We start from the raw sequence: 18,977 nt of genomic DNA, 5'->3' as shown, positions 1-18,977 counted from the left end.
CCCAGGTGGTGAGGGTCGAGACCCCACAAGGGTGCGTTCTGAGCCCTCTCCTGTACTCCCTGTTCACCCACGACTGCGTGGCCATGCACGCCTCCAACTCAATCATCAAGTTTGCAGACGACAGTACAGTGGTAGGCTTGATTACCAACAATGACGAGACGGCCTACAGGGAGGAGGTGAGGGCCCTCGGAGTGTGGTGTCAGGAAAATAACCTCACACTCAACGTCAACAAAACAAAGGAGATGATCGTGGACTTCAGGAAACAGCAGAGGGAGCAACCCCCATATCCACATTGACGGGACAGTAGTGGAGAGGGTAGTACGTTTTAAGTTCCTCTGTGTACACATCACGGACAAACTGAATTGGTCCACCCACACAGACAGCGTGGTGAAGAAGGCGCAGCAGCGTCTCTTCAACCTCAGGAGGCTGAAGAAATTTGGCTTGTCACCAAAATCACCACCTGGTACGGCAACTGCTCCGCCCCCAAACGTAAGGCTCTCCAGATGGTAGTGAGGTCTGCACAACGCATCACTGGGTGTAAACTACCTGCCCTCCAGGATACCTACACCACCCGATGTCACAGGAAGACCATAAAGATCATCAAGGACAACAACCACCCGAGCCACTGCCTGTTCACCCTGCTATCATCCAGAAGGCGAGGTCAGTACAGGTGCATCAAAGCAGGGACCGAGAGACTGAAAAACAGCTTCTATCTCAAGGCCATCAGCCTGTTAAACAACCATCACTAACATTGAGTGGCTGCTGCCATACATGTTAAAAATGGATCACTAGCCACTTTAAACAATGCCACTTAATATAATAATAATAATAATATATGCCATTTAGCTGACGCTTTTATCCAAAGCGACTTACAGTCATGTGTGCATACATTCTACGTATGGGTGGTCCCGGGAATCGAACCCACTACCCTGGTACCCTACATTACTCATCTCATTTGTATATACTGTACTCGATACCATCTACTGCATCTTGCCTATGCCGTTCTGTACCATCACTCATATATCTTTGTGTACATATTCTTCATCCCTTTACACTTGTGTGTATCATGTAGCTGTTGTGGAATTGTTAGGTTAGATTACTCGTTGGTTATTACTGCATTGTCGGAACTAGAAGCACAAGCATTTCGCTGCACTCGCATTAACATCTGCTAACCATGTGTATGTGACAAATAAAATTTGATTTGATTTTGATTTGAAAAGGGTAGTGAGGGAGGTGTAGACATCTGGTCCATGTTCAGTAGGGCATAACATTCTTATTGGACAGGTTCAGATATTTCCGTTTAATGTGGAAGAACTGGGGGGGATTTTCTCCCATTGCGTGTCTAGTACTGAGCATGAACGCTGAATGTTGCTCATTTAATCATTTCAAGTACTGACAAACCCCTGTATTTTAGAAAAAGGAAAATGTACTGCTTGGACTGATCATAAAGCTAAAAAGCATTCTTTGTACATACAATATATAATCTACTGTTACGGCAGAATCATTTGTTTGTTTCATCCATTATTTGATTCTATAGATTAAAAACAGTTCAGTCTGCCTCCCATATGAATGACGTGCTCTGTAGTAGTTGCTTTGGGAGCAAATGATCCTCACAGGTCTCCTATGGGGCTTGTACAGAACTATTGCTGAGCTCCTGGGAAAATGAACCGAGGAAAGATCTGGCCCTGTGGGAAATCAATTTTTCCCCACAGGGCCAGATGATCGAGTCCCACTATGTTATGTCGATCAAGACTCTTCCCCCCTCAAGACGTGTATGTTATGTGTCTCACTGTGTGCACTGAAACGTGGTGAGCTTGGGCCATATTCACTGAGTCATGTAGGCTACATGCATAGAGATCCTTTAATTCACATTCTATATGTAATTATATGGCTACATATGCATAAATTTATATAGTATAGGGGTTCTGGAGAAGAAAGCAGTTTGACCAGTTAGAGATGTTGAAATATTCTAGGAACAACTACATATCCAGCATCTTGTAATTGGAGCATATACCACTTAAAGGGGAAATCAGTAGCTGCTACATCCATTTTTAGACTTATAAATTAATGATATGTACTAGGCTTGGGAGGTATCCAGATTGTAATACCGTCCTTGTGCCATACCGGGATATTCCGCGCTGAACACAAGGGACGCTGTTTTCAAAACCCACTCATACTCTGTCATCCGAAGGTTAGCAATGTATAGTTTATGACCTAAACTATACAAGTAACTAAAAAAATGCTACTCACAGTTTGCTGCACGCATAAAACAAATATTAGCATGGCTCTTGATCCAGGAGGGCACAAAAGTGAGTGACAACGAACACCATGTGACTGGGGACTACTGTATGCTTCATAATAATGTGACAGGTGAAATGAAGAAAGCAATGTTCTTTATCTCCTAACAGTCTGCACAAGTTGACTGCAGGAATTTACTTAAAAAGTAGCTACAAATATCCAAAATGTATTAAAACATTTTCAATATATTGTTTCAACCTTATTGATGGTATTGGAAAAACCATCCCGTGGATTTTTCTAAATAACCCGGTATATACGGTATACTGCCAAGCCCAATATGTACCCATTGATTATTGAGGTACTGTATACAACTTATAAATGTCTCATGAGCTGATGATGATGTACCCCATCAGAACCTAATGTTTGTAAACAAAGTAAATGTAAAGAAACATTAAATAGCCTTAAAACATGGTTCATTCTCAAATGTGTATATCACGGACAGTCAGTCCTTGCATCCACAGCTCTGTCTATGAATTTGAGAGTGGTTACATTTCTCCATCCCCATCCCTCAAACTTTTTACCAAAACAGGGGTGGGGATCCGCTTTGTTATTGTTTCTACTGCTGATTATCGCTTTAAAAGCCAGTTGGAGAGCAGTACTTTAGTTCATTAAGGTAGTGAAAGTAGCAGAGAGGTAATGTAGTGAAAGTAGTAGAGGTACTGTAGTGAACGTAGTAAAGATTTTAGGTAGAGAAAGTAGCAGAGAGGTAATGTAGTGAAAGTAGAAAGAGTTTGTAGTGAAGTAGCAGAGAGGTAATGTACTGTAGCGAAAGTTGCAGAAAGGCAATGTAGTGAAAGTAGCAGAGGTTATGTAGTGAAGTAGCAGAGGTTATGTAGTGAAAGTAGCAGTGTTTATGAGGTGAAAGTAGGTAATGTACTGTAGTGAAAGTAGCAGAAAGGTAATGTAGTGAAAGTAGAAGAGAGGTAATGTAGTGAAAGTAGAAGAGAGGCAATTTACTGTAGCGAAAGTAGCAGAGAGGTAATGGAGTGGAAGTAGTCATCTGACTAATGTCATTATAGGGCTCTAGACAAGAAATCTTGCAGCTTTGATTTTTTTTATTGGCCAAAAATGTCAATTACTCTTATGTGCTGCAATATAATAATGCATTGCAATTTCAATTTGCTGAAAACTGTCCGGTATCCTTCACATGACTTCAGACTATTGAGATGTACCCCAAGTGTCATGCATCACAATTTATGCACCAGTGATCCGCCAGTCTTCCATCCTGTCTTCTGATTAATCATTATTCTGTCATTAAACTCCTACCTTAGAGCTGAAGTGATTGTTACACAATGTGAAAAGTGCCGACCCCCAGTGTAACCAACATGGCTTCCTGTAATCAGCCTTTTGAATGATACTTTTAATCCGTGGAAAGGAATTAGTTACTGTTCCCTGGAGTGCCTCAAATAATGCATGAGGGGGAGATAGATAATGCATTCAAAATACATGAGGGGGTGTCGTTTGAATAATGCATAGTATTAATTTGCTACGCAAGCGGGAGATGGATAGCGTTTCTATCTAATGGTGGAAATGGCTCTGATTGGAGCAATGGCTCTTAAACATGCCTGTTGCTTTCCTGAGTTTAAACTGTTATTGATCTTTTTACCAATTAAGCACCTACTTTTTCAATGATTGACAAAAGCCATTTTCTACTCCCACAGTCCCACTGCATTGTGATGGGAGAAATATCCATCAGGAGAAAAGATACTCATAGCACTTAAAGTTAGGCAAATGAGATTTGACGGCAACAACAGCATTGTCCTCCAGAGCAACAGGCTAGTCTCAGTATGTCCAGTAGATTATTGTCTTGAAAGCTGACTGCTCGTGAACAGGGGACTGAATCCTGGGGTTGGTCTATTTTACTTAAACGTGAGAGTTAAAAAAAGCCACGGCAAGACAAGTTTGGTGTGTTGATTGGTGCTGGAGAAATGAGGTATGATCCTTGATGGTCCTTCACTGAATTAATTAATTACTGTACCTAATGTACAATATCAAATGATCAATTTTCATTGAAATTCCCCTTTAAGTCGTGGTGAAAGGGCATGTTCAGGCTTCTCATGAATGCAGGCCAATTTCGCTCCTTCTAGACTAGCTGGCAGAGCAGCAATCGCCTAGTTACATGGCGGGGGGCTGAGTAATGATGAAATGAATTAAAGCTATCAGCTAATGGAGCCCAGTTTTGAGTCATACTTAGTAATCAGCCAGGCAACCATGCAAGCAGGCAACCAGGCAGGCGTACAGGCAGGCGTACAGGCAGGCAGGCAGGCAGGCAGGCTCGACCAACTCAGTCTGCTGTACTCTCACAGTTCTGAAGTGCTGGAACACAGGAGTGTGTGCCATTCCGAATGACAGTCTTCGAAATTGAAATATGCACTAATTAATTGGATTTAAAAAAACTTCTGAATCAACTATCGAGGTGGATTAAGAAAGGACAGGATTGATAATTAGAAATGGGCAATACATAAAAGACAGAGACTTCAATGTCAATCATCATAAAGTATGTCAAAAGCAGTTAGTTAGGCCAACATTAAATCAGTTGCCAATGATTGGGGGTGGGGGGGTTCATCATTGGGGGGGATCCATACAGTTACATACCACAATATTATTTTGGGATGATATTATATTAATATTTGACCCCAAGTATCGATTTGTGTGTGTATATACAGTGGGGCAAAAAAGTATTTAGTCAGCCACCAATTGTGCAAGTTCTTCCACTTAAAAATATGAGACGCCTGTAATTTTCATCATAGGTACACTTCAACTATGACAGACAAAATGAGGAAAAAAATCCAGGAAATCACATTGTAGGATTTTTAATGACTTTATTTGCAAATTATGGTGGAAAATAAGTATTTTGTCACCTACAAACAAGCAAGATTTCTGGCTCTCACAGACCTGTAACTTCTTCTTTAAGAGGCTCCTCTGTCCTCCACTCGTTACCTGTATTGATGGCACCTGTTTGAACTTGTTATCAGTATAAAAGACACCTGTCCACAACCTCAAACAGTCACACTCCAAACTCCACTATGGCCAAGACCAAAGAGCTGTCAAAGGACACCAGAAACAAAATTGTAGACCTGCACCAGGCTGGGAAGACTGAATCTGCAATAGGTAAGCAGCTTGGTTTGAAGAAATCAACTGTGGGAGCAATTATTAGGAAATGGAAGACATACAAGACTCCCTCGATCTGGGGCTCCACGCAAGCTATCACCCCGTGGGGTCAAAATGATCACACGAACGGTGAGCAAAAATCCCAGAACCACACGGGGGGTCTAGTGAATGACCTGCAGAGAGCTGGGACCAAAGTAACAGAGCCTACCATCAGTAACACACTACGCCACCAGGGACTCAAATCCTGCAGTGCCAGACGTGTCCCCCTGCTTAAGCCAGTACATGTCCAGGCCCGTGTGAAGTTTGCTAGAGAGCATTTGGATAATTCAGAAGAAGATAGGGAGAATGTCATATGGTCAGATGAAACCAAAATATAACTTGTTGGTAAAAACTCAACTCATTGTGTTTGGAGGACAAAGAATGCTGAGTTGCATCCAAAGAACACCAAACCTACTGTGAAGCATAGGGGTGGAAACATCATGCTTTGGGGCTGTTTTTCTGCAAAGGGACCAGGACGACTGATCCGTGTAAAGGAAAGAATGAATGGGGCCATGTATCGTGAGATTTTGAGTGAAAACCTCCTTCCATCAGCAAGGACATTGAAGATGAAACATGGCTGGGTCTTTCAGCATGACAATGATCCCAAACACACCAATGATCCCAAACACAGCATCCAGGCAACGAAGGAGTGGCTTCGTAAGAAGCATTTCAAGGTCCTGGAGTGGCCTAGCCAGTCTCCAGATCTCAACCCCATAGAAAATCTTTGGAGGGAGTTGAAAGTCCGTGTTGCCCAGCAACAGCCCCAAAACATCACTGCTCTAGAGGAGATCTGCATGGAGGAATGGGCCAAAATACCAGCAACAGTGTGTGAAATCCTTGTGAAGACTTACAGAAAACGTTTGACCTCTGTCATTGCCAACAAAGGGTATATAACAAAGTATTGAGAAACTTTTGTTATTGTCCAAATACTTACTTTCCACCAAAATTTGCAAATAAATTCATTAAAAATCCTACAATGTGATTTTCTGGCCTCTCTCATCTTTTTAAGTGGGAGAACTTGCACAATTGTTGGCTGACTAAATACTTTTTTGCTCCACTGTATGTATATTTATATACACTGCTCAAAAAAATAAAGGGAACACTAAAATAACACATCCTTGATCTGAATGAATGAAATATTCGTATTAAATACTTTTTTCTTTACATAGTTGAATGTGCTGACAACAAAATCACACAAAAATTATGAATGGAAATCAAATTTATAAACCCATGGAGGTCTGGATTTGGAGTCACACTCTAAATTAAAGTGGAAAACCACACTACAGGCTGATCCAACTTTGATGTAATGTCCTTAAAACAAGTCAAAATTAGGCTCAGTAGTGTGTGGGGCCTCCACGTGCCTGTATGACCTCCCTACAACGCCTGGGCATGCTCCTGATGAGGTGGCGGATGGTCTCCTGAGGGATCTCCTCCCTGACCTGGACTAAAGCATCCGCCAACTCCTGGACAGTCTGTGGTGCAACGTGGCGTTGGTGGATGGAGCGAGACATGATGTCCCAGATGTGCTCAATTGGATTCAGGTCTGGGGAACGGGTGAGCCAGTCCATAGCATCAATGCCTTCCTCTTGCAGGAACTGCTGACACACTCCAGCCACATGAGGTCTAGCATTGTCTTGCATTAAGAGGAACCCAGGGCCAACCGCACCAGCATATGGTCTCACAAGGGGTCTGAGGATCTCATCTCGGTACCTAATGGCAGTCAGGCTACCTCTGGCGAGCACATGGAGGGCTGTGCGGCCCCCCAAAGAAATGCCACCCCACACCATGACTGACCCACCGCCAAACTGGTCATACTGGAGGATGTTGCAGGCAGCAGAATGTTCTCCACGGTGTCTCCAGACTCTGTCACGGCTGTCATGTGCTCAGTGTGAACCTGCATTCATCTGTGAAGAGCACAAGGCGCCAGTGGCTAATTTGCCAATCTTGGTGTTCTCTGGCAAATGCCAAAGGTCCTGCACGGTGTTGGGCTATAAGCACAACCCCCACCTGTGGACATCGGGCCCTCATACCACTCTCATGGAGTCCGTTTCTGACCGTTTGAGCATACACATGCACATTTGTGGCCTGTTGGAGGTCATTTTGCAGGGCTCTGGCAGTGCTCCTCCTGCTCCTCCTTGCACAAAGGCGGAGGTAGCGGTCCTGCTGCTGGGTTGTTGCCCTCCTACGGCCTCCTCCACGTCTCCTGATGTACTGGAATGTCTCCTGGTAGCGCCTCCATACTCTGGACACTACGCTGACAGACACAGCAAACCTTCTTGCCACAGCTCGCATTGATGTGCCATCCTGGATGAGCTGCACTACCTGAGCCACTTGTGTGGGTTGTAGACTCCGTCTCATGCTACCACTAGAGTGAAAGCACCGCCAGCATTAAAAAGTGACCAAAACATCAGCCAGGAAGCATAGGAACTGAGAAGTGGTCTGGGGTCACCACCTGCAGAACCACTCCTTTCTTGGGGGTGTCTTGCTAATTGCCTATAATTTCCACCTGTTGTCTATTCCATTTGCACAACAGCATGTGAAATTTATTGTCAATCAGTGTTGCTTCCTAAGTGGACAGTTTGATTTCACAGAAGTGTGATTGACTTGGAGTTACATTGTGTTGTTTAAGTGTCCCCTTTATTTTTTGGAGCAGTGATATTATTATTTTTATTTTATTTATTTTTTGCTAGGCAGCGTGAGCTAGCTAGTCGGCTGTACCTACGCCAAAACTTCTGTATTTTTCATCTAATAGCTTGACCTTAATCTTTTTTAATAGTGAGCCAATGTGTTTTCAGCACTTTAATTTCCATGACGGATCAAAACTAATTTCCTCATGCTTTCTCTTGTCTCTCTGCAGCAGACATATGGTGAGCAACATGTATGGAACATCAAATCGCAGTATCGAATCGGAAGGTGGAAAAATCTGCCATTTTGCCCTTGAGCAAGGCAGTTAACCCCTTACCACAACTGCTCCCAGGGCGTTGATTTAACCCAACCCCTCTGATTCAGAGAGGTTGCGTTAATTGCGGAAGACACGTTTGGGTTGAATGCATTCAGTTGTGCAACTGACTAGGTATCCCCTTAGTCTCTGCTAACTCTCTTCTATTCACTCATATCCTTAACACATTGTTCAATAGCCTGCTAAGCAACCTGAGAGCTTCACTTGCAGCCAGGATTATCCAAAAATACTGAATGCCCTTTACCTCATCCTTCTATAGGCATGGAATTAAATACTAGGAGCACTTGATTTACAGAACCAATCAAAAGTTTGGACACCTACTCATTCAAGGGTTATTATTTCTTTTTACTGTTTTCTACATTGTAGAATAATAGGGAAGATAATAAAACGATTAAAAACACATGGAATCATGTAGTAAGCAAAAAAGTGCAAGTAAAAATATATTTGAGATTCTATGTTTCCTGTAGTTCTTGACCAGGTTTGCACACACTGCACTAGGGATTTTGGCCCACTCCTCCATACCGACCGTCTCCAGATCCTTCAGGTTTCGGGGCTGTCGCTGGGCAATACGGACTTTCAGCTCCCTCCAAAGAAGATGTTCTATTGGGTTCAGGTCTGGAGACTGGCTAGGCCACTCCAGGACCTTGAGATGCTTCTTACGGAGCCACTCCTTAGTTGCCCTGGCTGTGTGTTTCGGGTCGTTGTCATGCTGGAAGACCCAGCCACGACCCATCTTCAATGCTCTTACTGAGGGAAGGAGGTTGTTGGCCAAGATCTTGCGATACATGGCCCCATCCATCCTCCCCTCAATACGGTGCATTCGTCGTGTCCCCTTTGCAGAAAAGCATCCCCAAAGAATGATGTTTCCACCTCCATGCTTTACGGTTGGGATGGTGTTCTTGGGGTTGTACTCATTCTTCTTCCTCCAAACACAGCGAGTGGAGTTTAGACCAAAAAGCAATTTTGTCTCATCAGACCACATGACCTTCTCCCATTCCTCCTATGGATCATCCAGATGGTCATTGGAAAACTTCAGACGGGCCTGAACATGCGCTGGCTTGAGCAGGGGGACCTTGTATGCGCTGCAGGATTTGAATCCACGACGGCGTAGTGTGTTACTAATGGTTTTCTTTGAGACTGTGGTCCCAGCTCTCTTCTGGTCATTGACCAGGTCCTGCCTTGTAGTTCTGGGCTGATCCCTCACCTTCCTCATGATCATTGATGCCCCACGAGGTGAGATCTTGCATGGAGCCCCAGACTGAGAGTGATTGACCGTCATCTTGAACTTCTTTCATTTTCTAATAATTGCGCCAACAGTTGTTGCCTTCTCACCAAGCTGCTTGCCTATTGTCCTGTAGCCCATCCCAACCTTGTGCAGGTCAACAATTTTATCCCTGATGCCCTTACACGGCTCTCTGGTTTTGGCCATTGTGGAGAGGTTGGAGTCTGTTTGATTGAGTGTGTGGACAGGTGTCTTTTATACAGGTAACGAGTTCAAACAGGTGCAGTTTAAACAGGTAATGAGGTCTGTGAGAGCCGGAATTCTTACTGGTTGGTAGGTGATCAAATACTTGTCATGCAATAAAATGCTAATTAATTACTTAAAAAATCATAATGTGATTTTCTGGATTTTTGTTTTAGATTCCATCTGTCACAGTTGAAGTGTACCTATTATAAAAAATTACAAACCTCTACATGCTTTGTAAGTAGAAAACCTGCAAAATCGGCAGTGTATCATACTTGTTCTCCCTACTGTAAGTGTAACTTCAAAGCTGTTTACAAGGGCGCATTGATTTTAAAGCATTGGATTGGTGTAAGTGTTGGCTGGAGGGAGTTTCCACCACGGTGGGAAGTGTTCCAAGTGCACACTTGAGGAGAAGGGTTGAGAACCTGGACGCTGCCCAAGAGATCTGGCAGTCTTAGGTAGCACACCTGGTATAGAGATGCCTGTAAGATTACAACTATCCAACAATCACTGTATATTTGCACTGATGAGTACACACATGCATGAACGCGAGTACACACACACAGACTGTTCCCAGGAAGCAGCATACCTTCCCGCTCTGTAAAGTTATGAGGAGCCAGTGTACAACAGCTCAACATGACAGACAGGAGGCCGGAGCGAAGGAGCCTGTGTTCAACAGTTCAACATGACAGACAGGAGCCTGGGGCGGAGGAGCCTGTGTTCAACAGCTCAACATGACAGACAGGAGGCCGGAGCGAAGGAGCCTGTGTTCAACAGTTCAACATGACAGACAGGAGCCTGGGGCGGAGGAGCCTGAGTTCAACAGTTCAACATGACAGACAGGAGCCTGGGGCGGAGGAGCCTGAGTTCAACAGTTCAACATGACAGACAGGAGCCTGGGGCGGAGGAGCCTGTGTTCAACAGCTCAACATGACAGACAGGAGCCTGGGGCGGAGGAGCCTGTGTTCAACAGCTCAACATGACAGACAGGAGGCCGGAGCGAAGGAGCCTGTGTTCAACAGTTCAACATGACAGACAGGAGCCTGGGGCGGAGGAGCCTGTGTTCAACAGCTCAACATGACAGACAGGAGGCCGGAGCGAAGGAGCCTGTGTTCAACAGTTCAACATGACAGACAGGAAGCTGCATGAAGACAGACTGTCACTTTAAGCCCAGGGCTAGAGTTGCACAGCAGGTGCTTAGAAGTGGCCCAGCCGGGGGCCTCTGGTAACCCTATCTGAGGCACTGGCTGGGGTTTGACGCACACCCACAAAGATGAGTGTTGACTGTGCAGGGATGTATGCTACTGAACTGAAGGTGTGGGGTAGGAATAGTTTGTCTGAATGGTTTGTCAATTGTTTCAGTCAGTGTCCATGATAGCTGTCTGGATTAAAGCTGAATAAGCAGAGGTAGTGAAAGAGAAGGCAAATTTTGCGAGCCATATTGGGAATCTTGCTCTGCTTTCTTGTATTGTATGAATGTCTGTCGAGAGAGACTACTGAAAGAGGAGTCTATGAATGTCTGTCGAGAGAGACTACTGAAAGAGGAGTCTATGAATGTCTGTCGAGAGAGACTACTGAAAGAGGAGTCTATGAATGTCTGTCGAGAGAGACTACTGAAAGGAGTCTAAGGTTGCTTCCCAATTCGCCCACACTTCTCCCGAAGTGTGCACTTGCACACTTCCTGTCATTGATTTTAAAGCATTAGACTGGTGTAAGTATAGGCTGGAGGGAGTTTCCACCACGACGGGAAGTGTTCAAGTGCACACTTCAGGAGAGGGGTTGAGAACATGGACGCTACCCAATAGATCTGTGCAGTCTTAGGTAGCACACCTGGTATATAGAATTAAGCCCGATAATGAATGACCTTTTTCTATTCTTTCATTCATTACAGTGTGACATAGAGGTGCGCTAGAGGTCTGATTACAGATGATGTCACCTTAGGGAAATCATTGCCCCGTCTGTGGGATCTCCCCCACCCCTACTTGCACAGCACATTAATCTCTCTTCAGACATGATGCTTCTCTGGAATTTTAATTAACATGATTTCCTATTTTCTGATGGTGTGAAAATGCTGAGTTAGTGAATCCACTTCATATTTTGGTGGCTAATTTGCAATTGACTATCAGGGTGGTGTACCTACTTTGTACTGTACAGCTGTTAAGCCATGTCAAAATGTGTTTTCATAGAATTCCTTGTTTCTGCTTTCCTCAAATGAAGGGTATTGTTGTGGGTGACTGTAATTAGTCAATAATTAAGATGCTCCCCATTAAGCCGGGAATGTGAGCTTTTGATAGGATTATGTGTAGGCGGCAGGCAGCAGCAACACACAATAACTGCTAGGTACAGGCTAGCAAATGTTTGCGTTGATCATTTTTGTCATTTCAAAGTGTATTTTACACCGGCAGTCGGTTTTCAGTTTGATAAATTGCTGAAAGCACTCTTACATTATTTTGAAGGGAGACATTTTACTGTCTTAAGTTATTTTCCTCTTTACATCAAAGTGTGTTTACTATTTGAATAAATTGTCAAATAGATTTATTCACACATTTAGTTGTGAGCACCAATATGTTTTGTTGCATGTGATGAGATGTTTCCCTTGACACCTGCCCAGATATGTGACAAACATCTTTCCTCCAAAAGAGATTTCCTTGCACAAAATGTCATGAAAATACACTAATTTCAAAGGCATTTTTGTTCCATTTTCACACAGAATTAATCTAAAACACAGGAGGACCTTATTCAGTGATACAACTGTACCTGTGACTTATTTGACTCAATCCTCTTCGCCCTTTTTGGGATCATAGGGTGTCCACCATTGCACCCGTCCTCACTCTTTTCCGTGCAAGGTCTTTTGTACCTGTGGGTTTGTTGTAACTAACTGTTCTCCTCTTTTTTCTCCTCCAGCTGTCCCGTTCCCGCCAAGTCACCGGCTCACAGCCAAGGAGGTGTTTGACAGTGATGGGAAGCCCAAAGTGGATGTGCTCAAAGGCCACCTGACCAAGGAGGGCCGCGTGGAGGAGAGCGTAGCCCTCAGACTCATCGGAGAGGGAGCGGAGATCTTGAGGGCTGAGAAGAACCTGCTGGACATAGAGGCACCCGTGACAGGTTAGTGAGTAAAGTGCACACATGGATATACAGTAGACACATGTACACACACACACACACACACACACACACACACACACACACACACACACACACACACACACACACACACACACACACACACACACACACACAACCCCCTACTGCCTGCTCACGTGTTATTCTAAAAGTATTACATCATTTTCTTCATAACGTACTTTACAGTTTTCTTACGAATTCCAATTTGTTTGTAGCTAGGTTATCTAGCTGGCGAGCGTTGGGGTTAAGGGTTAAGGTTAGGTTACATGCTAGCTAAGTATTTAAATGTTTAGGGCTAGCGTTAGCTATCATGCTAGCTAAGTATTTAAATGTTTAGGGTTAGTGTTAGCTAACATGCTGCTTAGTAGTTAAAAAGTAGTAAGTAGTTGCAAAGTTGCTAAAATGCTAAAGTTATCCATGATGTGATGTGAACATGCAACGTTTGTGTTATTAGACCTTTGCGTTACACGCCCACCCATCCTCCCCGACCAACATCCCTCCTATCATTTCTGTCTTAAGTAACCTCAGTCTGTATCTGTGATTACAATTACTTTTTTGTGTGCCTGTGTCACGGATTCCCCCGGTACTGCTGCTCAGTACCAGGTGTCTACATCACCCCTCTAGGCATCACTGAACTGTCTCATTACTCACACCTGATTCCAATTCCCCTGATTAGTAATTGTACATATATGCGCCATCTGTTCACCATTGTCTTGTCTGTTATTGTTCCCATGTCCGTTGGTCAGTGAGTACCTGTGCTTTGTTATTTCGGCTTTCGTGCTGCGTGTATTGTTCACTTGTTATTATGGGTCTCATCCCGTGTATTGTTGTGCATTTGTTATTACGGGTAGGGTTGCAAAGGGTCGGAAACTTTTTGGTAAATTTCTGGAATTTTTCCAGGAATTGTTCATGGGAGGTTGAGCCCTGGAATTTGGGGAATTTTGCTTAAATTCATTAAAAGTTTGCTTATAACAGTGAACCTTTTTTGTGGGATACACAAGGCAATTTTGGTTCAACTATCAATGGAATTCAAACCCTCTGCATGCACAGTGTGTTCTTCCATCACATGTGCAGTGTACTCTTCCATCACATATACAGCTGATTCCCAAGATCTTGCACACTAATGAGATGCAATTGTGCCTACCACTGTCTGAGCCAAGGACTACATGCTTTCTGGTAGGTTTTAATTTGAATTGTGTGTGACTATATTTTAATGATACATGATTTTTTTGTTAACTGGTAGCCTACAGGAAAGTGTGTTTAAATAATTTCTAACTTGTTAACAATTTCTGCTAGTTAGTTTTTGCTATCATGTGGGTTTTAGCTTGCTTGAGCCTGCTAACTGAGGAGTGTTAATTCACCTGTTTCCATACATGTTTCATTTTAAAACATTTATCTTACAAAGGAGTTGTTTAATCTGCTGTTTAAACTGCTTAACTATTTGTCTGTACATGGAATTGTATTTGTTATTTTTACTATTTTTTTCTAATCTTTACAGGAAAATGCCATGGACACTATCTGATGTGTGGAGACATTTCACTGCAGCGAATGTAGAAAGAAAAGCGGTGTACATTTGCAAATACTGTGCCAAATCATATGTGAAGAATTCAACAAAGATGCAGAATAATTTGGCCAAGTGTATAAAGTTCTCTCAGCGCTCACAACAAGCAACTTCTGACAAGTCCCTCTACTTCCATTTGAGGTGAAAAATGATGAATCAGACACCTTATCGATAGCAACAGCCTTTTATCTACTCATTTGCTGGATGTAAGAGAAGAAATCCATACTGCCCTGCCCACTTCACTGTTGCTCCAAGCAGAGGAAACTGCAGTTCTGAAATACATCAAAAAGTGTGAAGACTTCGGCCTGAAGCCCATACACACCGCAGCGTATATGTTGGACCCCAAGTACGCTGGCAAGAGCATCCTGTCTGGTGCAGAGATCAACAAGGCCTATGGTGTCATCACTACCGTGTCTCACCACCTTGGCCTGGATGAGGGCAAGGTTCTTGACAGTCTGGTGAAGTACACTTCCAAGCAAGGGCTTCTGGATGGAGATGCAATATGGCAGTCGTGCCAACATATCTCATCAGCCACCTGGTGGAAGGGACTTTGTGTATCTGAGGCTCTTTCCCCGGTTGCCTCCATCATCCTCCAAATCCCACCAACATCAGTCGCCTCAGAGCGCCACTGGTCCTTGTTTGGGAACACACACACCTAAGCACACAACAGGCTGACCAATACAAGGGTTGAAAAATTGGTGGCCATCCGGGCAAATCTGAGGCTTTTTGCGCCTGACAACGAGCCATCCACAACAAGGTTGGAAAGTGACAGTGAAGATGAGGTCTCAGAGTCTGATGTTCAAGAAGTGGACATTGAGGAGGTCCAGGGAGAAGACAAGGAAGCCTGAGAGGAAGACAACCAAAGCTTTAGTTTCTAGACTATCATTTTACAGATGAATGCTGAAAATGTTTTTGAAAGATGCGATGGATCATTCAATATTCCCTTTTGTTGTTCAGTGAAATCATCCCATGTGAAGAGTCAACTAATTTAATTAAAGTTCAATTCGTAACCAAATAGTTAAACATTTCTATTGGAAGGATTTAATAATTTGCAATTATGTCTACTTATGATGAAGGAGATGAACTAAGGTAAAATGTTTATGTTTCTGTCTCCATATGATAGGGTAAATATATCCAATGCAGAAAACAACTACATTTAAATGGTACTAATATTAATTTGCATATATTCCCGTTAATTCCCATGTATTACGGTTAATTCCCATGGAAGGTTTCCACCTCTAAATATTCCCCAAAATGTACAACGCTAATTATGGGTCTCGTCCCATGTATTTATTAGAGGTTTAACCTCACTCTTTTGTTTGGGTTACATCTAGAGGTCGACCGATTATGATTTTTCAAAGCCGATACCGATTATTGGAGGACCAAAAAAGCTGATGCCGATTTGGGGGGGGTTAATGATGACAATTACAACAATACTGAATGAACACTTATTTTAACTTAATATAATACATCAATAAAATCAATTTAGCCTCAAGTAAATAATGAAACATGTTCAATTTGGTTTAAAAGTGCAATATGTGCTATGTAAGAAAGCTAACTTGTGCTGTTTGAATGAATCTTTACGCGCCTGCTTCTGCCTACCACCGCTCAGTCAGATGCTTGTATGCTCAGTCAGATTGTATGCAACGCAGGACACGCTAGATAATATCTAGTAATATCATCAACCATACGTAGTTAACTAGTGATTATGATTGATTGTTTTTTATATGGTAAGTTTAATGCTAGCTAGCAACTTACCTTGGCTTACTGCATTCGCGTAACAGGCAGTCTCCTTGTGGAGTGCAACGAGAGAGAGGCAGGTCGTTATCGCGTTGGACTAGTTAACCGAAAGGTTGCAAGTTCGAATCTCCGAGCTGACAAGGTACAAATCTGTCGTTCTGCCCCTGAACAGGCAGTTAACCCACTGTTCCTAGGCCGTCATTGAAAATAAGAATTTGTTCTTAACTGACTTGCCTAGTAAAATAAAGGTAAAATTAAAATACTGTGATGTTACAGTATCATGGGGAAAATAACGGTGTAGCCTAAATACTGCAATGCAGGTTTGATTGGATGTTATCCCAACCTTCTACCTTTTCCCACATCCCCTGAGTACGTCAGATACCTCCGGGCTTTCAGGGACGTGCGTGGGCTCTGCTGCCGAACACCAGAACACTATAACAAGCACAGGGCCAAGAGTCAATTAAACTTGTTCACTCTGACCAACCAAGGCGTCACTATGTGTTCAAATGCCCTTCTGGTACATACAGACTTGAAAAGGTCAATTACTCTGACACACACACACACACACACACACACACAATCAACGTTTTGGCCCTCTTGAGGAAAATTAATGGAGGGTATATTTCATAAAGCATATTGTGTGAGCCATTGAAATGTATTGAACTTCAATATGATTCCTAAACATTTGTTAGGAGATACACTAAACCTTAGTTGATTTTTAAGTTGGTTATTTTTGTTGAATCATTTCATTTTTACATGACCTGTCCTTTTTGGGTGATTTCTAACACTGATAAGAACTGGTCAGGAGATGTGCTGATCCATATGTATTGATGCAAACCTATTCTCTTTCAGTCCCTTAAGTCAAGTGTCTCAGTAATACCCCAATTAGACTTCTTAATGAGGTTCTTTGATATTGATTTAATAAGAGGCAGAGGGCCAGTCCTAGGAACTAATGGCAATAGAGCATTTCCAGGAAGAGTCCAAAGATAAATGGCCTTCATCCATCTCCTTTATATGTTTTGTTTTAGACTCTATTGTGCTTACATCGTACAACCATCTGGAAGTCTCGCGAGCTTACATTCACCAGTAATCAGTCTGGTACTTACAAGGCTACTATTGTGCAGCCTTCAAGAAAACACATCAGATATTCTCTTTCTCTCTAGTCCCCACACCAGAAGTCATTATTCTACCATTTGGCCCTGGCTAATGGAAATATGACTGACTGGGTTTGAATCCGGGTCTCCGATGCACAGCAAAGATGTGTTAGCCCCTTAAGCTAAAGCCAAGGCATTAGCTTGGGTACAGCTGACGGGCTGGTAGACGCAGCTACTTACATGAGACTCAAACCCATGATCTTACATTGCCATCCCAGCAAACCGGGAACATTCCCAGAACATAAGCTAGGGTTTTTATATAACATTAGAATAACATTCCAAAAACATTGTGCACAACATTGCGGATATTGATGCATAACATCACTATCCGCGCTACAGAGGGTAGTGCGTACAGCCATGTACATCACTGGGGCCGAGCTCCCTGCCATCCAGGACCTCTGTACCAGGCGGTGTCAGAGGAAGGACCCTAAAAATTGTCAAAGACTCCAGCCACCCAAGTCATAGACTGTTCCCTCTGTTTCCACACGCCAATCGGTACTGGAGCGCCAAGTCTGGTACCAAAAGGCTCCTGAACAGCTTCTTTCTACTCCCAAGCCATAAGACTTCTGAACATTTCATCAAATGGCCACCCTGACTATTTGCATTGACCCCTTTTATTTGCACTGACTCTCTTGCACCAGCTCTATGCACACACACTACACCGACTCTCCCAACATACACACTTCATACACACACCTAACACACACACACACAGAAACACACTTTCACTCTTCATATGCTGCTGCTACTCTGTTTATCTATCCTGATTGCCTAGTCACTTTTACCCATACCTACATGTACATATTACCTCAACTACCTCGTAACCCTGCACATTGACTCGGTACCGTTACTCCTTGTATATAGCCTTATTATTTTTATTTTGTGTTACTATTTTTTATTTCTGCATTGTTGGGAAAGGGCTCGGAAGTAAGCATTTCACTGTAAAGTCTACAACTCTTGTATTCGGTGCAAGTGACAAATGTAACTAATTTAATTAGACTCAAACCGATTTTCTTGCATATAACAAACCCATAATATCATGTGACTCAAACCCATTGCCTTATTAAGGTGATGATGGAAGATGGCAAGGTGCTACAGATGTAAGATCTTAATTTGACCACTCTTTTGTTGCTGAAAACTTTCCTGCACAACAGGAAGTGCAAACTTGTAGTGTATTGGAGGTTTAAAAAGGCATCTAAAGTTTGTAATTTCCAGTTAATACTGTCAGACTTGATTTGCCCTAAAAGAACGTCCACTCATTATAATTCACATTTCCTGTTGCTGTAGGATTATTTTCCTGCTGAAGCAAACTGGTTCAAATTAAGATCCTACATCTGTAGACGCTGTGCTGCTGTCCCTCTGTGGCTGAGTGTTGCACAATGTACTGTAAAAAATGTCTCCACTGTCTCTGCCACGATCGCAAATCATAGTAAGGGAGAGAAGGGCAATGGCTGCTATGTGTTAGGTGTCTGTTTTGGTGTACATCTCATTAAAGTGGAACTGACAGTGTTTTAACTACATTCCAGA

General features: G+C 43.1%; 1 protein-coding gene across 4 annotated transcripts in view; it reads left to right on the top strand.

Annotated features, from left to right (window-relative positions):
- Positions 1–18,977, top strand: part of LOC118391962 (protein phosphatase 3 catalytic subunit alpha) — a 134,309-nt gene that overhangs the window by 56,505 nt on the left and 58,827 nt on the right. For all 4 annotated transcript variants that reach the window (XM_052459465.1, XM_052459464.1, XM_035783493.2 and 1 more), the window contains exon 2: positions 12,777–12,977. In XM_052459465.1, coding sequence (XP_052315425.1) covers positions 12,777–12,977 — 201 coding nt within the window. The remainder of the gene's footprint in view (positions 1–12,776; positions 12,978–18,977) is intronic.

Source organism: Oncorhynchus keta, chromosome 13 (assembly GCF_023373465.1).
Source record: "Oncorhynchus keta strain PuntledgeMale-10-30-2019 chromosome 13, Oket_V2, whole genome shotgun sequence".
Lineage (NCBI taxonomy): Eukaryota > Metazoa > Chordata > Actinopteri > Salmoniformes > Salmonidae > Oncorhynchus > Oncorhynchus keta.
The sequence above is the reverse complement of the archived record's forward strand: the minus strand, read 5'-3'. Positions and strand labels throughout refer to the sequence as shown.